Source organism: Grus americana, chromosome 8, assembly GCF_028858705.1.
Source record: "Grus americana isolate bGruAme1 chromosome 8, bGruAme1.mat, whole genome shotgun sequence".
Taxonomy (NCBI): Eukaryota; Metazoa; Chordata; class Aves; order Gruiformes; family Gruidae; genus Grus; species Grus americana.
In genome coordinates, this window is record NC_072859.1 from 4503314 (window position 1) to 4525470 (window position 22157).

At 56.2% G+C, this 22157-nt stretch overlaps 1 protein-coding gene across 1 annotated transcript; it reads right to left on the reverse strand.

Annotated features, from left to right (window-relative positions):
- Positions 1-14: 14 nt before the first annotated feature.
- Positions 15-19386, reverse strand: LAMC2 (laminin subunit gamma 2). Its single transcript, XM_054833440.1, has 23 exons — positions 19186-19386; positions 14809-14997; positions 12684-12813; positions 11623-11721; positions 11260-11396; positions 10777-10899; positions 10457-10646; positions 9993-10105; positions 9473-9691; positions 8321-8500; positions 7567-7800; positions 7196-7332; positions 6709-6862; positions 6380-6585; positions 6024-6103; positions 5413-5550; positions 4493-4637; positions 4100-4249; positions 3507-3621; positions 3220-3419; positions 2442-2600; positions 2254-2353; positions 15-2057 (listed from the first exon to the last, which is right to left on the reverse strand). Exons 1-23 carry the CDS (start codon positions 19265-19267, stop codon positions 1807-1809), a joined length of 3531 nt encoding a protein of 1176 aa, XP_054689415.1. The 5' UTR covers positions 19268-19386; the 3' UTR covers positions 15-1806.
- Between the last annotated feature and the right edge of the window lie 2771 nt (positions 19387-22157).

Genomic DNA, 22157 nt, shown 5'->3' on the forward strand with positions numbered 1-22157 from the left:
TAGGCAAGATCCAGGCAAAAGTATTCATTATTTATTGACCTCGTCCCTTTCAAAAAACCCAACTTGTGCAAAAATAAAGTCAGGTCCATAACACCCGTCCCTGTGCTGTACAACGGGAGAAGGAATACATGCCAGAGGCAAGAATACATCTCGCACTTGGTACATCCTTATCAAGCAAAAGCATGGGTGCTGTTTATCAGAGAATCAGAGCGTGTCCCCCATAGTGTCCTCCTCCATCCAGGACCTCCTCCTTCACCACCACGCAGGTCAGGGGGCTTCAGCAGAGTTGACTTCCAGCACCTACTAGCTCTTTTTTTCCCCTGAAATGTCATCTAAAGGAAGCTGGGAGCAGTGTCAGAATGGAGCTGGACCCACAGGAAAGCCGTGGGTGGGTGAGGGGAGCACCGTGGTCTTCAGCTCCTCCAAGCTCTGCTCAGACGTACAGTGGGAAACCCTGCGGACAACTACTTGAGCCTCTGAGAAACATCCAGCACCACGCAGGAGGGAGGGAGGGAGGGAGGGACACGGGCAGCACCAAACCAGATGCAGAGATGCATTCAAGACATCGTCAATATTTTTAAATGGATCAAATCAGGGTGCTGGCACTCCAGCAGGATGGGACCGGGCTCTCAGGATGAGAGCTTGTGGCTGCAGACCCCTGGAGAAGCCCGTTCCTGTGACACACGCTGCGGGGTCCGGGGTGCTTGTGCAGAGGGGACACCACCTTGTTTCTCCCAGGCTCTGGAAGACCCAGGAAGCTGCTTGGTGCCAAACTGGCCAGTCTTGGAAGGAAAGGTTGTGCTTGAGTGTGTAAGGGGAATGTAGGGAGACCTGTGCTTGCCCAGGAGGAGTTTTGACAAGAAAGTCATTCCTTAGGGGCTTTGGAGCTTGAAAAGAAGTGTGGGAGGATGAAAGGGAGTCCTCTCCTCCTGGCTGGAGGGAGCAGGAAAGAACTTCCATTTGAGGAGTCCCAGCAGTTCTCTCCTCCGCTGCTAACCTGCCAGCCTGGGATCCCCTTCTTCCTCCATCCACCACATCACCCTCAGCTCAAAGGCAGCCGGCACCTTTTTTTTTTTTCCCCCTTTAGCAAAACAGTAACCACCTCACTGGGAAGCACCGTAGGAGAGCTGCAGCTTTATGAAAAAGGTCATCAGTGGCGTCTGATGTCGAATCTCTAAGCCACAGCAAAACCACACCAGCACCACTCCCAGCAAGGTGAGGACTGGGCAGGCTGGGAGGAGAAAGCCACATGAAGCATCACCGATGCAACAGCTCAAGACTCGTCTCCCCCAGCTGCCGCTTCACGCTGCTTGCTCCCTGCTCCTGAGCTGCCGAAGGCCCCCATGGAGAACACGAGGAGGAGGTGGTGGTGGCGGCAGTGTCGGAACTAAGGACAGAGACTGCAGTCCTTTTGTGTGTGCCAGACCAGGAGAGGGGATCCGCAGGACACCATCAGCCATGAACTTCAGGCTCTGAATCGCGCGAACTCCCAAGGTTGGCACCAGGCAACCCCCACCTGCACCTCAGAGAAATGTTGTAGGAATGGGCTGTTCTTCAGCCAGTAGCACCTTCAGGCAACCAGGCACCTCCTTCCTCCCACCACCAAGGGATGGACCACTTTGAAAATCAGGGACTCTCCAGGGCCAGCGTGACAATGCAAACTTCAGCTGCCACACTGAACTTGAGGGTAAGGATCGGTTCAACACAATCAAACGCAGCCGGTCCTGCCGGGTCTGGGGGGGGCAGCTGGGCCAGGCTCTCCTGCCTTCACAGCCTGGCAGGCGCTGCAGCCTTTCCGGAGCTCGCTCACGGCAATTCAATGGCTTTTGTGTTGTAGCAGCCTGGAGGAAGACTCCTCTGGATATCCTCCAGGTTCTTAATATCTGCCAGGATCTCATCAATGCTGCTCTCCAGCGTCTGCATCCGGGACTTCTGCTGCACGGCTGTCTGCTCCAGCTCCGACATCTCGTTCTTCAGCTGGTTGCTTCTGGCTTTGGCTTTGCTAAAATTCATCTCAAGCTGCTTCAGGCCCTCCTCATCTACGGCACCAGGCTGGTCTGTTGCACAAGAGGAAAACAAGGAAGAGGGAACCATGGATGAAGGCTGAGGACTAGATCTGTCTAGATACTTCACCTCCATCCTGCTGACCAGTCCATTTACAGGCATCATCCCGTGCATCTCTCAGCACCCCTCCCTAGACCCCAGCGGGGACCTGTCTCCATCCATGTCCTAGAGCAGCGTTGCAAAACCTACTCATCAGACGCAGTAGCTCTTCCAGGGCGCTCAACGTCTCCTGCACGACCACCCCTGCCCGGCCAGCCTTGGCGTGGATGCTCTGAGCTTTCTGAGCTGTCTGAAGAAGGCAAGGCAGCAGCTGTGAGGCGAAGTCTCGCCCAAATGTTAACAGGGAAGGGGACAAGGTACAGGAGATGGGCACCCACCTCCTTTATCACAGCAGCATCCGCCTCAACCTCCGAAAGCTTCCTCTCAAATTCTCCATCCACTTCCTTGGCCTCACGCCTCAAGATGGCCACTGCCTTCTCCAGGGCAAGGACACCATCAGCCGTCTTGTTGGCTTCCACCTTCAGCCGCGTAATCTCCTAGTGAAGGCAAAGGCACTTTCAGGTTGGCAGAGCACAACTAAAATCAACTGGGTGCACCAGGGCGTGGAGCTGGTGGAAATTGGTTCCTTCTACAGGAACCCAAAGTTATCACAGGCACTCCTGCATCCTTCATGTGCTCCCACCAGTTGCTCCAGAGAGTTGTTTCTATGACCATGGCTCGACCCCTCCTGCGCACGTCAGTGAATCCCTGAGGAATTACAACACAGTCAGAGAGTCAGACTCACCAGCACCAAGTCTGGGAGCTCACAAGCCTGCCAGCGACTCAAGACTGTGGAAGTGAAAAATCCCCTTGGTTACCAAAAGGTGGCTACAGTGAGAAATGCCACAGAGGTCCTCTCAGGACAAACATGCCTGCAGAGATCCCTACACACCCACTCATCTACAGCCAACTCAGATATCTCTGCAGGACCCACTATAAACAAACGTCAGTTCAAAAGTCAACACACTGGGTCTAAAAGTCAATGCATCAGGTTCAAAAGTCAACATATTCGGTCCACCATGAAGACCCGTTTGAGTTGCCACCATCTCCTCTTCTTCTATGGTTTTTCCCTCCAAACCCTTTTCTGCCAGCAATAGCTCCAGGGCTTGCCCTCACCTGCTGGATCCCCATGGTGATCTCCTTCGCTTCTGCTGCCGCGCTGCTGGCTGCCTTGGATTGTGAAGCGGCACTGCCCAGGATCGCTTCAGCTCGGTCTGTCCTCTCTCTGGCACTTGCGACCATGCTGCTGATAATCGGTAGCCTCCTCATGGCGTCTTCGGCTTCCCTCCTCTTGTCATCTGCTTGCAGGTTAAACTCTGAAAGAAACACATGTGGAAATGAAGCTGCACTACCTTTGTGAGATCCCGCAAGGGAGGGGAAAGGAAGAGTTTCTAGGACATTACCCCGGAGGCTCTTCAGGATCTGTTCCACTTCGTAGAAGGTGGTGTTGCCAGCACTCATGGCTTGCAGGGCTGTGCTCCTGGCGAGGTTGGCTCGGGACAGCAGCTGTGTCAGCATCTGCGGCAGGCCGAAGGGACATAACGGGCAGATGAAGGACACAGCATGGGAGCATTGGACAGTCCCAGAGCAGTCTGCAAGGAGCCACGCTGGGGGAGAAGACCCATCAGCGTATTCCCAAAAGCTTTCTGTTACCCCTGAATCAAGGCTACCACAGACTGATCTGTCAGCAGAGGCTTGTGCTCCTCAACCAGCACATCCTGAATCATCTTAACTCTAATCTTTCCAGGAATGGGTCTTCGACCTGCCTCGTATGGAGGACGCGTGCTGGTGAGACCCTGCACCAACGGCTCCACGCACATGGTGAGGTCTCCCACCGGCTCCAGAAGACCAACCCCAAACGGCTGTGTTTCTGAGGAAGGTGAACAGGCTAGGGCAGGACGTAGTAGCAGCAGTGCCATGGGCATCCCACCAAGGCTCCAGCTCATGCTGAAGACGACTCAAGCTGCAGCTCCCCCCCCCCCAGCCAACCTCTTACCGCTCTCTCGCCCTCTCCCCTCTGCAGCAGCTCCTTGATTTCTTCTTCCCAGCGCCCCGTGCGGCCCTGCAGCTGCCTGTACTGTGCCATGTAGGTGTCCACCAGGCTCAGGAGAGCGCTGGCATCCTGCTTCAGCCGGGTGGCTTCCTCCTGAAACACAGAGATGTGATGACTGCCTGGGGGTCCCTTGCCAGGAACCACCACGAGCAGCAACGGATGCTTGCCTCTTGTTCTTTGTGCCATGGCCAGCTACGGGGGCAAAAGGGTGGGAAGATGCATATCCAATGGCTCTCCAACAAGGACGGAGCCCTTGGAAGGGCTGAGCTGCTGGCAGGAAGGATGTAGGTGAAAGCAAAAGGGGATCTCCCGGTCCCATAGGCACAAAGTCCTCACCTCAAAGGACCTGATGTCAGTCTTCGTCAGGCGGGACAGGGAGCTGAGGAGCACCAGGCTGCCCTGATAAGCCTTATCTGCCTCGGAGGCCATCCCATCAGCCTCAGCCTTCAGACCTCCAGCCAACGACTTCAGGTCCTCGTACCTGCACGGATGTGAGGTTGAAGAGCACGGTTCCAGCCAAGCTGCCAACCTCCCAGCACAGCACTAATGCTGCCTCCTACATTGACTTGCTCCCTTTCTCTCCAAGGCCCCGTGCAGCTTTATCATGCAGGGAAAGCTAAATGCAAACATCCCCCGCATCCCAGCCCCTCTGCCAAGCCGAGTGTCTGCTGGCTGCTTGCTCCCACTCCAGAAACCAAAAGTGTTTCACACCAGCTGAACCCTCACAGGCTCCATGGCAGCTCTGCTAATCCCTGCCCTACCACTGGATGTTTCCTCCTGCACATCCCGTTCAGCTCCTTAACTTCATTCGGGGCGGTTGCTCGCACCCCACCAGTGGTGGGCAAAATCCCAGCACCGTTGTGGGCACTGGAGAGGCACCAGCCCGACCAAGAGAGCCACCTAGAAAACATGGAGCTAAATCTACCGTTGGGCTAAACCCAGCTCAGATCTGCAGCCCCGCGTGGAAGCTGCCCCGGGAGCCTGTTCACACACATGGCATTAAACCCCTTCCCCAGCTGCGGGCAGGACCCCGAGAGCATCGTGGTCTGTGGGGTGGGAAGTAGATGCTCCACCGAGCTGCCAACCCTCCATCTCCACTGCTCAGATGTGGCAGCGACCGAAGTCCAGGCAAGTCCCTGCCTGCCCTGCCTCCAACCACGTGTTTCTGGCAGGGAAGGGGGCACGGATGCTTGGCCACCCCCCTCCTCCCTCCCATGTCCCCCCACAATGCATGGATGAACGCAGCCTCCACTCACTTCCCGAGCAGCCCTTGCAGGGAACCGGAGGCGGTCGCCTCTCCGCCGGCAGCCGCACGCACCAGCTCCAGCGCCTGCCGTGCATCCTCCTGCGCCGCCTTCGCGGCTTGCTCAATGGTGTTGGCTGCTTGTGCGTGGCTGCAAAGCACAGAGCGGGGCTCGTGAGAAAGGTTTCCCACCCAATTTTTCTACACCGACTTCCTTCGCTGTCATATTCAGCGATGCTGGATTGCTCCCTCTCAGGAAATGCAGCGTGTTTGAGAAGGGGACCCGTATATTGCTTGTCCCTCCTGCATCTCCCAAGGGTAGAGGAGCACCAGGGAGGAGGCAGATGCTGCTCGTTCCAACTGGACACCCATGGACCAAACTCTGACCCCAAAGATGCTTCCAAAACACACCCAACACCACCCTCAAAGGCAACCGGGGACAGCTCTGTAGGGCAGCAAAGCCAGCCCAGCAGCTGCATCTTCCCCTGCTCCAGGGCTGGCACAGAGGCTGTGGCAGCTGCAGCCTGGTGGCTAGGCAAGGACCTCCAAAAAGGACCTTCTGGGTGCCCAGCAGGATCTCAGTCCTGCTGCCCTCTCTCTCGGGCAGCAGTGGGAGGCACTCACCTGTTGGCCAGCCTCAGAGCCTCCTGGGCCAGCATCAAGAACTGGCTCGAGCCCCCGGGAAGGTTTGAATTGTGAATGGTCTGAGGAGGGAGGAAGAAGAGAGGTGTGAGTGTTCTCCCCTGCCCTCCATCCGATTCAGCAGTGAAAGAGGCAACAGCAGCACCGTAAACCTCCACAGCCCCTAAAGACCCCCACCAGCACTTCTCCAGATCCCATCCCTACAGAAAGGACCACCTATCTTCTGCACTCACAAAACCAACGTAATAACTGCAATACATTAAATTCTTGCTCTCTCCATGGATTTTTTTTTCAGCTCTGGGCTAGACTAGGAACACGTCACATGAGGATGCTCTTACCACCCGACTCAGAGCGACTCCACTGCGGTCCAGGTCCAGCCTGGCTCTCTCCAGCAGCCGCCGGATGTCCTGCACTTGCCTCTCGTACTGGCTCCCGAGAGCCCTCAGCCTCGCCACTGTTGCGTTGATCTCATCCAAGCGGCTCTGGGAGCTGGACCCTTGCCCCTTCATCCTAGCCACACGGCTTTCCAGAGACCTGTCGGAGGCTGGTGAGAAGGAAAGAGGAAGGCTGAAGAGATACTCATCACTGAGCAAAAAGGCACAGGCAGCAAAACCCTCCTCTGATACAGCACAGACGGCCCCGTCCGATGGCAGCAGAGGGGTGGTACCTTGCAGGCTCAGGGCTTCCCCAAGGATGGTCCGCAGCATCTCCTCGGCCAGCTGCATCCTCCTCTCCAGCTCCTGGCTCCCACTCCCACCACCAGCTCGCACCTCTGAGAACAGCAGCTCCAGCTCCACCAGCTGCTGCAGGTACAGGTCTACCTGCAACCACAGCAGACCGGGCCATCAGCCAGCAGGAAGCCGAACCCACAGTGGAAAGACCAGGGTGGGAACCAGGTCCACAGTCCAGCCAGAGGATGGAGAGCAAAGTGAGGGCTCATTTTTGGATGGGGCACAGCGGGCCAGCACCTCCAGGTCATCATTTTTTTATTGATTGACTTGGATACAACCCCAAAGTTGAGGCACAGCCTGCAAAATCACTTCTCACGTGCACCAGGGGAGATGCTTGAGAAGGCCAGGAGATGATGCCTGAGGGTGAGCAAACCACTGCACCCCTTGCCGCTCAGTGGTCCTGGGGCTGGCACGGATGCTCACCTGGGCTTTCACCTGGCTGTAGCAAGCAGGGCATGTGCTCTCCTCGCAGCTGGGACCCTCGAAGCCAGGCTTGCAGATGCAGCTCCCATCACTCCCACACTTCAGAGGCTCAGCACCAGCCGAGTCACAGGTGCAGGCTGCAGGTGGGAGCGACACAGGTTCAGAGGAGCCTGTCCCTACCTCAAGTCTCAGCACATCCTTCCATCCACCCTCTCCTCCTGCTTTCCTCCCACTGTTTAGCCCTGTGCTCTGGATCCTGCTCTCTGCTCCTACTGTCCAGCCTCGGCTTTTGCAGCATCCCCCTTCCCATCAAGCCACTCCGCCATGGATTTTCTTACTCATCCCCAGCTCAGAGAGTGCCCGGCTCTCACCTCTGCACTTGTCGGCAGGATCAGGGGCCAGGGGGTTCCCGAAGAAGCCGTCTTTGCAGCGGTCGCAGTAGAAGCCGGCGGTGTTGTAGATGCACTTGAGGCACTCGCCCGTCTGGCGGTCGCAGTTGCCCACAGCGTTGGGCTCCACGTTGCCGTTGCACCGGCACGGCTGGCAGGGCCGGGAAGCTGCCGGGTCTCCAAAATAGCCATCGGCACAGTACTCGCAGTTGATCCCTGGGAAAGGGGAGATGAGGAGAAGCTCCTGCTCTTGCCCAGAAGGCAGAGGCTGCCTCGCTGATTCTGCCCCACAGAAATGGGGGTGTTCGGTCCCATCAGGGCTGGCACAACATCATCTCCTCTCTCCTCGCCACCGTGGCCAATGCACAACGCACTGGGCAGGCTCTTGAAAGCTGGGTGCAACAACTGACCTCAGACAAGTAATTTCCTATTTGTTTGGGGTTTTTTTTCCTATTTTTCTATTCCCCTCCCTCCCTACCCATCTTTTTTCCATCCACATTATCTGTTTAGATGAGAACCTTTCCCAGGACAGGGCAACGTGCGTTTACACGATCCTTGGGGCTGAAACACCCAGTTACAGGCAGAAGCGACAGTGCCATAGGCAAGCCAAGCTGAAAAGATGGGATGATCCACCTGGCTCTGAGCATCCTGGCCTGCCAATGCCTGCATCTCCCTGTACAGCGTGTATAAGCTCTGGAGAAAGGCAGAGCAGAAGCGACCTGGAGAAGGACCTTACCAGCAGCTCCAGGAGGGCAGCGGTCACAGACAACCTCCTCGCTGCCCGGCACCACGGAGCAGCCTTGGCTGTTGCCACAGGGGCATGCCCTGCAGCTGTGCGGCTGCCGGTGGTCTCGGTAGAAGCCGAAGGGGCAGCTGAAAATATTGCCCACGTTTTCGTCTCCCGAGTAGCATTCACCTGAAGGAGGAAGGAAAGGGCTTAGGGTAGTTTGCTCTCACCTCCAGTGGGACACCCTCCGCCAGTCCACCTCCTGGCCACCCCTCGCTGTTGGCCATGCCACCCACTGCAGCACAAGCACCTGTGGTCCAGCATCCTCCACCGGACCCCTTGAGATCCCCACGCCTGCCCATATGCACTCCGTTTCTCTGCCCATCAGTCCTTCACCGTGCAGGAAGGACCATGCCCTGCTCCTGCAACGGGAGCCCGGCGAGACCCCACTGGGAGCCCATCCCAGGGCAGAAAGGTTGGCCGTCATCACCCAAAGGTGGCTGTATCTCACTTTTGACAGCTCATATAGCTCCGAGGAGCCACACGTTGCCTTTTGTGCCTCCTGTCCAATGCTCAGATGTTTGGAAATTCCAGTTCAGACTTAGAAAATACTGATAGCTTAACTTTGCATTACTCTGATTTTACATGGTGACACTGTGGGCTATTTTAACAAGACAGGTAGTAAAACGTTCACATTGCTGATATCTACTGGCACCACATAGAATCACAGGATGGTTTGGGTTGGAAGGGACCTTTAAAGGCCTTCTGGTCCAACCCCCACTGCAATGAGCAGGGACATCTTCAACTAGATCAGGTTGCTCAGAGCCCCGTCCAACCTGATGGGTTATCACACTTACCTTTAAGATAAAAGGTCAGAAGAAAAGTTTTTAATGCTATTCAGGCAGTAGGAGATGCTTTTTCTCTCTCCAGTGAGCATCGTCTAAACCAGATTTGATCCAAATGCATCTTCCCTGTATTTCTGACCACAGCACTTCTAGGCTCTGGGGAGTTTTATCCGTGATGTTCCCCACACTCCAGCCCCCCAAGCCAGTGCTCTCACCCCACTCAGTGCCCCCCACCCCCTCCATAGGTCAATTCTTGGGACGCAGGCCTGTGACCCCATACACCCTACAAACACAGCATGGCGACGGCTTCTCTTACCGGTGTCGGGATCACAAATTCCTCCCCCCTGGCAATTGCACGGCACGCAGATGCTGAAGGGCCCCATGCTGGGGGTATCCCTGCGGTATCCAGGGGCGCACCTCTCGCAGAACTGCCCCCGGTACCCCGCCGGGCACTCGCAGCGTTCCACCCAGGGAGCGGGGACTCCAGCGACGGGCTGCGCCGACACCAGGGTGACGTTGTCGATGTAGCCGGTGCCTGGAGGGACATACAGCCGGTCATCCATGGGGGCCAGCAGCTCCAACCCGGGACCCGCGCAGGTTGCATGTTTCGTTACAATGCTCATGGGCAGATGGACCGGAGCCAAGGCTTTGCTGTCCCCACTGTTGCCATCCTGCTCGATCTCTTCATAATTTAATTTTGCCCATCTTAGGGCACTTTTTTTATTATTATTATTTTTTTTAATCCCTTTTAGCAAAGGTGTCTCCATCTGGAGACTTGGTATCTCCAGCAACGAGGAGAAGCCAACCTCGTGCTTGCAAGCTCTCCCCCCACTTACTGTACTCCCCAAAGGTGGCTCGGATCCAGAGAGCTGTCAGGTTTCCCAGCAGCCTGCGATATTCAAAGTGATTCAGCCTCGGGCTCCAATTGCTGCTCAGGTGCTCGTCCAACCTGCCCATGGGAGGGGGGAGAAGTGGAACCGGTTTCAAGAAAACGAGATGCCTCATCAAGAAAATGCAGCAGCCCTTGCCCATCTCCCTCCTGAGCTCAAGGCTTTGGGGAACAACCTCCACAACCGTGACCGACCCCCAGCAAAGCACCCAGCCCGACCTCAAGCCAGATTTTTCTACTGCCCCTCTCAAAGTTACCTCTTCATCCACAAGAGAAGCACCTGAGATGTGTCTGGCCCAAACCAGGCAACCATTTGCCACCTCTGAGGGATCACAGCTGAATCCAGGAGCTCCCTGAAGCCACAACCTTTCTTGCTCACCCTGTCCCAAACGCCCCAGCATCCTCCTTTACCTGAACGTGTACGTCTGGCTGACGCCGCAGGGCAGGACCTTCTCCTGGGGCAAGAAGGGGGCAGCGATTCTCAGGCCATCTCCTTCCAGGACCACGTCGTGCGGAGATGGCTGGCGTCCCCCTCGGTCCAGGCGATAATCAAAGGAGAGTGTCTGGCCGTAGCTCAGCTGCTGGTTCCCGAGGAATTTCGCTGCAAAGGGAAGGAAGGGAGAAAATTAATGGTTTAAAATCTTGCCTTCCTCCTAAAGGCTTGGTTCATGGGATCAGACCAAGCAAAAGGGGACACCGTCATCCCTCCCCCTCACCGATCCCACACCTACCAGGTGCCACGAAGTATATCGGCTCCGATCTCCTCGCCGCTATGAATGCATCCTGATGGCGCGGGGACCACTGGAGCTGGGCTGGGGACCCGCTTTCGTGGACACCTCGCCAGCCTTCAGCACCTGGACCACCGACAAGGGGCAGTCAGTGGGGACAGGGAAGGTGTTTGCAGGACTCCACCAAGTTTCTCAAGCCGTGTCCTATCAACACCCTCCAGCTTCCTACCCGTTTACCTTCGAGGGGACAGGACAGATATCCCTTTACATCTGTAAATAAACTAGACTTGTCATGGGTCTTTCCTCCCAAGCAGCAGGAAAGACATGATGAAACAAGCTGACGCACCCTGCTACTCTCGCACCCTACTTCTGCCATCCCCCCCCCATCAAAGCAGGGCTGGGAACCCGGCGGCTCCTGCAGCACGTCAAAGAGAAGGGATGGCGAACACCCCCAGGAGCCACAGGGATGTCTTGCTTGGGCTTCACCTTGCTGGAAGGTGGAGGTGATGTTGTAGATGCTGTGGCTGTCCGCGCTGACACACACAGCTGAGTGTCCGTAGCAAAAGCAGGGGGAGCATCCCGCCGGGTTTCTGGCGTCCAAGTTATAGAAGCTTCGCTTGCACCTGGGAAAATGCAAGAAGGTGACAAGGTTCAAGTCCATTTTCTCCTCTTCCTGGCCAACACAACCACCCCTCTAATGACATCTGTGCAACACAACCATCACCACAGCTCGAGGTCATCGCCAGGCTGGGATGGTGAGACGTGCGTGCGGGCACTGCCAGGGACGCAGCTGCCAGGGAGAGGGAGGACAAACCATGCAGCGGTCTGGCAAGCCCTCCTGACACCCACCTCTCACACCGCTCTCCGGTGGTGCTCTCCTTGCAGACACAGCGGCCAGAGAAGCAGCCCCCCGTGCTGCCAGCCGGGTCGCACTCGCACTGCAGGCTCCTGCAACAGGGACAGCGGGAACCTCCACTTGGATTTCCAGCTCGGCCTGGGAGCTCACTGCCCCCAGCTGTTATACAGGACAGCAGAGGCACCCACACCCCCCCCTCCAGCTACCAGTCCCGTGCTAGAAGGGGAAAAACAATCAGCAGAGCCGCCTCTCTAAGCAACCCAGCTGCAGAGAACGGATGCCAGGCTGAGACAGTGCCCAACGCTGCTGCCCCAGGACACCCCAGAGCACCAGCTTGCAACCATCCCAGGTGCCTCTCTTTAGCAAGACCCACCTACAAGAGCAAAGCGAAGCTCTGCTGAGCTTGATAAACCCTGGCTGAGCTTAACAGAGCCTGGCTGAGCTCCAACAGGCAGCAACACCCCGGGGAGGCTCGGGCAGGAGGCCAGGCACAGCAGGCAGCCACCCCTCGCCCCCACCCTTTGCCTGCTGGGAGGCTCGAAGGAGCAGCGGTGGGGTGAAGCGAGGAAGAAGAGGACACAGTGCTGAGGAAACCAAACCAGAGACACTTCAAAAAGTGTTCAAACAGGGCTTCACACGAAGGAAGGGGGTGATTTTTGCACGCACATCTTTGCGGGGGGGCAGTCCTTGCGAGTGGCACCGACACCAGGCGGGCAGACACACACGTGGGCAGGTTTTATTTTACATCGGCTACCCGGCTGTTGTCTGTTTGGCATTATCTGGATAATAAAGCAATTGCCTCGGAGCGTGGTTGAGCTCAGATTTTGATGCTGCTGCGTGACAGCAAGCTCCGCAGGCTGGAAGGGAGTTCCAGCCCTGCTTGAGCCTGCTCTCTCCCAGCAAGATTAGCTTAAGGCTCTCAGCGTGCTGCCACAAAACAAACTGCCTCTGCCCCTGCGTGGGCTCTGCTCAGCCAGCACGAGCTCTTCACAGCGGCTGGGAGAGCTCTGACCCTCCAGCTGTCCCCGTGCCACCGGTGGTGACCAGCACTTACTGCCCGCTCCTCCGGCACCTGGCCCCGGAGAGGTGCTCAAAGCCCGGCTGGCACTGGTCGCACTTCGTGCCCATCACGCCGGGTTTGCAGCTGCACCGGCCGTCGCTGTCGCACTGCGGGCCAAGGGCACCTGCAGAAAGAGGGGAGGGAGAGGGTTTGGATGGGCACCTCCCCATGCCCGCTTGGATGTGCCGTCTGCGGAGCAAAGCACCGCACCGTCATTGCAGCAGCAACCCGGCACCAGGACCCCCCGTGAGGTCCCAGCACGGGGCTGAGACACCAGGTCTGGCTGTTAAAGCTGCTCCAGCCTCCCTGACTGGTGCAGGAGACCTGGAGGAGATAAATCCTGGCAGGCACTGACCAGATGCCCAGGGCAAGGATCATCTTCCCTATTATAAAAGCCATTGCAAAGGACCAGACAGGCTGCAGGGCACACAGAGCAAGCAGGAGATTAGCAGTTCTTTGCTGGACCTCCCTGCACACCGGTGTGGGGGGCACCCAAGGAGATATTCACCCCCACCATCACCTCAAAGCCTATTGCTCTGTCCTTGCCACCCATTTTTTAATGTTCAGACGTGTTTCTAGTGATCTTCCTGCATTGACAGAGACCAACAGGCATTTCAATATCTACAGCACCTTGGCACAAGAGGTATGAGCTACCTACTTGCAGAGAAAGCTGAAACCTGATGAGGATGAAGGAGCCATCACATTTACTGTGTAACCACCACAAAACCCACGGAAAACACCTCAGCGCTAGAAATCCTATCTCATAGCCCTGCAGCCTGCAAAAAGCAGACAGAGGAACTGGAGGGGCTGAAGCCTCTTGTCCGTCCCCAACTGCTGCAGCACTTGGCACCACCTCCCCTCCCGAGGCCCAACGCCATGAACTCAGGAATTATCCTTTTGCTTTTACGGCACAATTAAAAGCCTTTGCGGAGCCTGCCAAACATTGCAACACCCAGGAAGCATCAGCCTGACTCACAAAGCCGGTGAAAGCCACTGCTCCCTGTGCTGGAGTTTGGCCGCTGTCCTCCAGATAAGGATGGCAGCTGGGAAGGGCACACAGTTTCCCACAGGGATGTCATTGAGTTCATGGCCACCCACCAAATTCAGGGCAGAGAGGAGCAGGGTCCCTCCTCGCGAGGCAGGGATTGTTGATGGAGATGCTGGAGGGAAGGGATGCCACCCAGAGGGACCTTGACAGGCTGGTGGAGTGCGCCCATGTGAACCTCGTGAAGCTCAGTAAGGTCAAGTGCAAGGTCCTGCACTTGGGTGAGGGCAATTCCCAATGTCAGTACAGACTGGGGGATGGGCAGATGGAAAGCAGCTCTGCAGAAAAGGATTTGGGGATACTAGTGGGTGACAAATTGGACATGAGCCGGCAATGTGCGTTTGCAGCCCAGAAAGCCAACCCTGCCCTGGGTGCATCACCAGCAGCGTGACCAGCAGGTCCAGGGAGGGGATTCTGCCCCTCTGCTCTGCTCTCATGAGACCCCACCTGGAGTACTGCGTCCAGCTCTGGGGACCCCAGTACAAGACACGGACCTGTTAGAGCAGGTCCAGAGGGGACCATCAAAATGGTCAGAGGTCTGGAGCACCTCTGCTATGGGGAAAGGTTGAGACGGTTGAGGTTGCTCAGCCTGAAGAAGAGAAAGCTCTAGGGAGATGTTATTGAAGCCTTTCAGTGTATAAAGGGGGCTCAATATATAGAGGCGAGCTTCACAAAAGCTTTTAATTGCATTGTAAAAGTGAAAGAATAATTCCTGAGTTCGCAGCGTTGCGCCTCAGGAGGGGAGGTGGTGCAAAGACAGAGACACTTTTTACCAGGCCTGTAGTGACAGAGCAAGGGGCAATGGTTTTAAAGTGAAAGAGAGGAGGTTTAGACTGGACATGAAGAAATATTTTACGATGAGGGTGGTGAGGCCCTGGCACAGGTTGCCCAGAGAAGCTGTGGCTGCCCCTGGCTCCCTGGCAGTGTTCAAGGCCAGGTTGGATGGGGCTTTGGGCAACCTGGGCTGGTGGAGGGTGTCCCTGCCCATGGCAGGGGGGTTGGAACTAGATGATCTTTGAAGCCCCCCCAGACCCCTGACCCAGCCCCATCCCCTCCCGGCACGCAGCCACGTACCCTGGGGGTGGCAGTGGCAGGGCAGGCAGCAGTCCTGCTCCCGCTGGCGGAAGAAGCCCTCCTTGCAGCGCTCGCAGTGGACACCCTCCGTGTTGCCCAGGCAGCCGAGGCAGCGGAACCCGTTCCCCGTGTCCCTCAGGAGCTGCAAGTCGAAGATGCACTGCCTGGACATCCCGTTGCAGTCACAGACTGGGGAGAGAAGAGAGACATCTCAAACGATGCTTAGAGATAAGGGCACCAGGTACAAAGCCACAAACCCACCCTGGTGCCCGCAGAACAAGCCCAGGCAACGCAAACCTCCCCTCCTTGCTCTGCTAATAACGAGCCCTGTCCTCACGTCTCCATGCTTGTCCCCGCGCATCTGCATCCACCAGCCACCCACACGCTACCGATGCCCGCGCCGTGCTCCACATCCCCGTGCCTTGGAGCGACGCGTGGTTTCACTGCCGACACAGCTCAGGGAGGACACCCCACCCCCCCCCACCCCACCCCACCCCCCGCCAAGCCAAACAGCCCGGCTCTGCAGCGCAGCATGGCCAGGGATGTTCTCCATCCTTTCAGAGGCCTTCCAACACAACGAGGTCTTCGAGCAAGCAGAGATGGTGAACAAAACCCCCAACCTTGTCCTGATAAAAGCATGGGGAACTTGACTGGTGACTTCAGGGAAAATGGAGAGATCCCTGAGGTTATGCTTGGTTTCACCCAGCCTCTGACCAGGAGCAAGCCCCAAAGGAAAAGCTCAACCAGCTTCTACCAGGTCCCTCCATCTAGGTCTGTAACGCAAGCGTCCTCCCGGCCAAGTGCAGGGGTGATGGTGATGAGGAGTGGTTTGTGATCAGAGGAGTTTGGTGGAAGTGTGACAGCTGAGACTCAGATTAAAAAAAAAAAAAAAAAAAAAAAAAGGTTTTGGCAGGTTTACACAGGTCATCTCACCGCACCCACCCGGGAAGAAAAGCTGCAGCTGCCAACATTGCTGCACGATGGATGCCAGGAAGGGCAGGCATGAGATTTTGCATCCAGCTACAGCCAGGACAGATGGGACCAGTGGAGAGCAGACTGGCAGATATCTCACCAGACATGCCTGCTCCAGCACTCTTCTTCATTGCCTTGCCCAGGTCTTCTCCTGAAGCCACCTCTCATCTGCTTGCCAAGCTGGCAGCAGCCAGTACTAGAGTGTTTAAGCCTGAGGACTTTTATTTCAGATGAGTTCCTCAGTGCCACCAAGGAGAGCCGACACGGCAGAGAGAATGGTTGGCGGGAGAAAGAAACACCCTGCAGGGTCTGCAGGGGTGCAGGGTCTGCAGACGAGCTGTTCCAAACCACCCTGATGCTGCCATGGGATCCTCAACTTCCTTCTGAGAAACTCTGCTCACCAACGACCTCCTTGGGACAGGAAGGTTGTCCCCAGCTGCCCATCCCCAGCTGAGGTCACCTCTGACAGCACGGGGAGGCGAAGGAAAGCCAAGAGCAAGCAGGAACCTGCAGCACGGATGCAGACAGCGGGCTGTACTTGATGCACACGGCGGCTCCTCCTTTCCCAGCACTCCTCTGGCACAGCTCAGCCCGAGGATACAAGGTCCTCATCCTCCACATCTGTGATTCCTGGGACCAGGCGAAGCCTCCTGCGCTCACCGCCCAGGCACGCAACGCCCAGCGCTCACACCCGGGCACCACCGCACACGCCCATTAGCACCCGCATACCAGACGAAGGCACTCAGCAAGCGGCAGCCAAGCCTGCTGCCAAGGAGAGAGATGACCTCATGCACCAGCAAACAGGGAGAGACGTTCTTCCAGCTGCGGCAAACGTGGTTCTTCCCTTGCAGCCTGGCTGCCAGGAGACTGAGACACAGCTGCAGAAGGTCTTCTGCCACCCCAGCCTGCTGGGAAGGGACCTGCAGGTGCAGAAGTCCTGCCCCTTATGGTATGAAGTAGTACCTAGAGCCTCAGTGGACCCCACCAGTGACCAAAGGACAGGGACAGGACAAACAACCCACCCAGAGCAGCAGCGCAGGACTGCTTGGGGTCATTCCAGCCTGCGTAACCTGGAGGATTTACTGGGTTGCTAAATGACAGGCATGAGCACCCTTCCCTCAGGGAACGAAAACCTTTTCGTCAGGCTGCGGTACTTCCAGAGCCAGCTCTCCAGCCCTGGCACTGACTCAGGTCTCGCTAATCTGAAGCCATTTAAGATGCTGTTGCAGATTAGTGTCACCACCTTGTAGCTGTTCCTGTTGCTGGTCTTCTCCTGGAAACCTGAGAGCTCAGTTAGGTTAATCTTTACCATGAGCGAGGCACTGGAGTTGCTAACGAGATGGAGCATGCCAGAGCTGCTGGGAGATGAGGACCAGCTGAGGACAGGATCCTTTTTGTATCCAGGTGCCCCGAGGCTCTGCCCTGAGATCAGCCAGTTCTCAGGTGGCTGTGGAGAAGAACAGGCTCCACAGAGGAGAAGCTTCGCAGCTGGATTTCTTAAGCGGGATGAAGGAGGTCCGAGGCACGCATCCAGCAGGACATCATTCGCCCAACTCCCACCCAGCAGAATAAGGCATGAAAACCACTTGTTTGCTGTACTGAGACAAATTCCCACATCAGAAAGGCTCAGAAAAGGAGACTGGCAGCTTCAGGCCTCTTAAACTGTCGTCTTAAATTCACAAAACCATAGAATGAGGTTGGCCCTAGGTCTGTGAGCCGGTCTGCAAAGACTCCTCCTTTCATCGGGGGACCTGCAGAGCTTTGCATGCAATGAAGCCTCCGTAAGGACACAAGCCATGCCCTGCTCTGTGCTTCTGGGACCATGACCAGAAGACTGTCCCATCTGTTAAACCAAGTCCTGCGTTACCCCATCACCCAACTCCACAGCTTCCTCGCTGCAGGAAGACCTGCTTGTGTCTCCTCGGGCTCCACCAGCATCAGCACGGAGAGACCACACACCAGAAGCCAAAAGCTGCCATTTGATGTCTTCTCCTCTCCAACACACCGAGTTAGACACCTCACTCGCACGGTGGAGCTCTGACCTCCACACCCCAACTCTTCCCCAAACCCCAGGAGATCCCTTCAGCCATCACGTGCAGGTGGACACCACCAAGGCAAGGCTCTGCACAGTATGAGTGCCCTGACCTCCGCCGCTCAACCAGATCATACATGAACCCAATTTGACTCGAGCAGTTCATTTGCAAGCAAATCGGGATTACGGGTGCTAATTACAAGCAGGCATCTAGCTCCGGGACCACAAGAGACGAATTCACACCACAGAACCAACTCAAAGTCTGCTGCAGTGTAAGAATGCGGCCAGTTATCGACTGTCGCTTTTACATACGCGCAGAAATAGGTTCAAGAGTCCATGGAAAAGCAGCAGTTGCCTACACGCTGCCAGGAAGGCGAAGGGAAATCTACATCAGTACTTTAAATCTCGCATGCAATTAAGGCTGCTGTAATAATTATCCAAGTAGCAAGAAAAGCAAATCAGGTTTTGGGGTTTGTTTGGTTGTTTTTTTCCAAACCCCACTTATTCAGCACTTTTTTCTCCCTATCACATTGCACTACGCTATGTGGAAAGCTGATAAAGGACCAGTTCAAGCCCAGTGAGCGTACTTCAGAACATCAGTACTGCAAACTAACAAACAAACAAACAAACGTAAACCCCTCAGTATTTACAAAATACACATAAAAAGCCAATTTTAGCCAAACAGACCCATCTCCAGACTATACATCGATACGACTGAAACCCTGATATTGAATTACCGTTGGGCTGAACGCACTTAAACACCCCTGCATCGCCCTCTCCGCTGCGATTACCTATGCCGGAGGATTTCTAAAGCTCGCTGTTGGTCTGTGTGCCTCGGAACACTCATCGCCTCCCACAAGATACAGCAGGACCACGAGCACCTCATAAACCCTCCGGACTCGCACAAAATATAAACGCTGCACATGTTGCTACAGCAAACTGGCTCCTGGATGCTTCCAGCTCTTCCCAGGGCTTCGGGAAGGTTTTGGTTACAGCAGCGTTGGGCAGATAAGCTACCCGCTCCCTGGGCGATGCTCGTGCTGACGCCCTCATCCCACCCAAGTAGCAAGGCTTTATACAGAAAGCAATAATTGCACCCGAATAAGTTATTTAAAGGGGATGCCAGTAAAAAGAGAAAGTCTCAATGCTCGTGGGATATTAAACCCCCGAGGAAGTGTAAGGAGAAGCACCCACAGGTCCAGTTTCAATCCCAAAGGCAGGAGGAGAGAAGTGCCCTAGCAGGGTGCTGCGGCACCCAGCCGGCTCCCAGTTACCGGGACTCTCCGGCACTGGGGCAGGGCTGCGAGCAAAGCCGCGGGTGAGACTGCACGTCAGCGTGAAAGCAGGAACGGCCGACCTTCCCCAAGCCTCACCTTCTCCTCTGTTGGCACTCAGGGCCGTGGGCAGGAGACACGCCGCCACGCAGCAGCAGATCAGGAGCCAGCACCCGGCCATTTCTTGTACTGGAGGGGCACCAGGCACCCACACTCCGGCAGGCGACGGCGGGGCTCGTGACCGGCTGAACTGCCTTTTTTTTTTATTATTTTTTTCCTTCTCTTCTCTCGTGTGGTTTTTATCGGCTGCTCCACCTGAGTCACTCCCAACAGGAAGAGCGCGTGTGCCACGGGCTGACTCACCCCGCGTCAGGAGAGCCCAGCCCAAGGAGCGCAGACAGGCGCCTGCACACGCACCCTCGAGAGAGACGCATCGACGGGGCGCAGCACCCTGAGGTCCTCCTGCCTGCACCCTCCTGGGGGTGACGGATCATGGGGCGGGGGGGGGGGTAAAAATAAAACGTAGCTGCAGCTCCTGCGGACACCCCTCCTGCCCGTCGCGCTCGCCCGGCTCCATCCCACCCTCCGCGGGCAGGGCAGCGGTGCTGGCTGGGGAGAGCCGGGCTGCCCGGGCACGCAGGCGGCTCGCAGGAGCTAAATGAAACACGATGAGCTCACGGGAAGCCTGGGGAGGGTGGATGGGAACTCGCCTGCTCACAAGCCAGGTCCTGACAGCCAACCCGGGTGACTAGCGGTACTCGCAGCCAAGGGCTGCTGGGGTGCAGACAGACCCCGAGGACAGCTTGGAGACGTACTCGGAAAGCTGATCTAACGGGATTTGCCAGACAAGCGTCAGGTTCAGGAAATCCCCAGACCTAGAAACGGGGTGGAGGCTGGGAATCGTCACACACATTTGTCTGCTTTTGGTCCAGAGACAGAAAATGAGGTTAGATGGGTCCTCGGCCTGAGCTACTACCACCACTTTTATGCTAGGAAGAGGATGAGTGGAGATGGAGAGGGGAAAAGGCTTGCCTGAGGGCGCTGATGGAGCTGGGACGAGGATGCCAGGCTCCACAGCCCCAGGCCCGTTAGCATTTTAGTCTCAAGGGTAGCCAACGAGCCAGACAAGACGTGAAGGCCAACTCCACCTTGCTTCTCGCCTTTGCCTTGGAGGAGGAGGAGGACGCGGCCACTTCTACAGGGGGAAGAGAGAAATCTGGAGGCAGGGGTCCTCCTAGTCCTGCAGACGTCAGGGTAAGTGAGACACCGGCATATCCACCTGGCCTGCCAAAGCAGCCCACCAGAGGATCACAAGGAAGGATGGGCCCTTGTGCTCCATCACAGCATCTCCCCTACTTACCGTCATAGGACACGTACTGTCACAAGTGACCGTGAGTGGTCCACGAGCACCTTTAGATGGAATAAGGACACCTAACAAATTTGCTCCCTAAGACACAAGTTGCCTTTCAGGTCACCTTCATACATTTAAGGACCGGAACTCAACCCAACGGTGCAGCCATGCTGCTCATTTCAGAGCTAACAAACCCAGGATGATTAACATTTAGGTCCTCATCTGAGCCTCTTACACTGCCCAACAGCCTCCAGACACTCGTGCACCTGGAGGTGACTCAGAGGGCTTTCCTCCGTGGCTCCTGGTGATCTCATGGGTGCAATCAGCCTGAATTCACCACGTCTTTGCACCTCCCTTTGCCAAGCTCGCCTGCCCCCGCTGATTGAGTCAACTCTCTTTTATAAACAGGCTGCTTCCTTTTAATTTCACATGCTGGATCTTAATATAGTTCACAACAAGGAACCCAGCTTCACGGACACACTGGTGACACGCTTTGTTTTGGCACCCAAGGTTGTCTTATCTGGGGGTTTTTTTGATTATTTTTTTTTTAAGAAGCGAGACAAAACCACTTACGGCTTTCATAGAATTGCAGAGTGGTTTGGGTTGGAAAGGACCTCACAGCCCATCCAGTCCCACCCCCTGCCATGGGCAGGGACACCCTCCACTAGCCCAGGTTGCCCAAAGCCCCATCCAACCTGGCCTTGAACACTGCCAGGGAGCCAGGGGCAGCCACAGCTTCTCTGGGCAACCTGTGCCAGGGCCTCACCATCCTCACAGGGAAGAAGTTCTTCCCAATATCTAATCTAAATCTCCCCTCTCTTAGTCCAAAACCGTTACCCCTTGTCCTATCACTACAGGCCCTGGAAAAAAGCCTCTCTCCATTTTTATTATAAGCCCACTTTATATATTGAGAAGCCACAATTAGATCTCCCTGGAGCCTTCTCTTCTCCAGGCTGAACAACCCCACCTCTCTCAGCCTGTCTCCATAGCAGAGGTGCTCCAGCCCTCGTATCGTCTCCGTGGCCTCCTCTGGACTCGCTCCAACAGCTCCATGTCCTTCTTGTCCTGGGGACCCCAGAGCTGGACGCAGTACTGCAGGGGGGTCTCACCAGAGCAGAGGGGCAGAATCCCCTCCCTCAACCTGCTGGTGATGCAGCCCAGGACATGGTTGGCTTTCTGGGCTGCAAGCACTCATTGCCAGGTCACGTTGAACTTCTCATCCCCCAACACCCCCAAGTCCTTCTCCTCAGGGCTGCTCTCCATCCATTCTCCACCCAGCCTGTAGTTGTGCTTGGGATTGCCCTGACCCACGTGCAGGACCTTGCACTTGGCCTTGTTGAACTTAATGCGGTTCGCACGGGCCCACCTCTCCAGCCCGTCAAGGTCCTACCGATTTGGCTGTTCTTAGGGTCCACTTACTCCTCTAACACTCTTAATCCCTTCTGCTCTAAAGCACATCACTTGCTCCTTCCTGCCCACTGACATCCATCTGCTCAGGAAACATCTCCTCCGGCAGCGCTGACAGTACTGTGGTTCCCTTGGACCTTACCCAGCCCAAGTCCTTGGCTGATTTCTTTCTTGGAAGACCAGCTCTCACCATCAGGAAGCTTTTCCCTTAGCTGACTCCTCCGCGTTATCCCTTTATCTCACCGTTATCACCCCACCTCTTACTTCACTTCCGCAAACAAGGCACTGACACATGTCTCTCTCCAGTCATTTC

Excerpts from the sequence above, each read along its gene's own strand:
- LAMC2 (XM_054833440.1), bottom strand. The coding sequence starts at position 19,267 with ATGGCCGGGTGCTGGCTCCTGATCTGCTGCTGCGTGGCGGCGTGTCTC. Across the intron at positions 9,692-9,992 it reads AGCCACCTTTGGGGAGTACA|GCACCGGCTACATCGACAAC; the intron begins GTAAGTGGGGGG and ends ATGTCCCTCCAG. Across the intron at positions 6,586-6,708 it reads GGAAGCCCTGAGCCTGCAAG|CCTCCGACAGGTCTCTGGAA; the intron begins GTACCACCCCTC and ends CCTTCTCACCAG.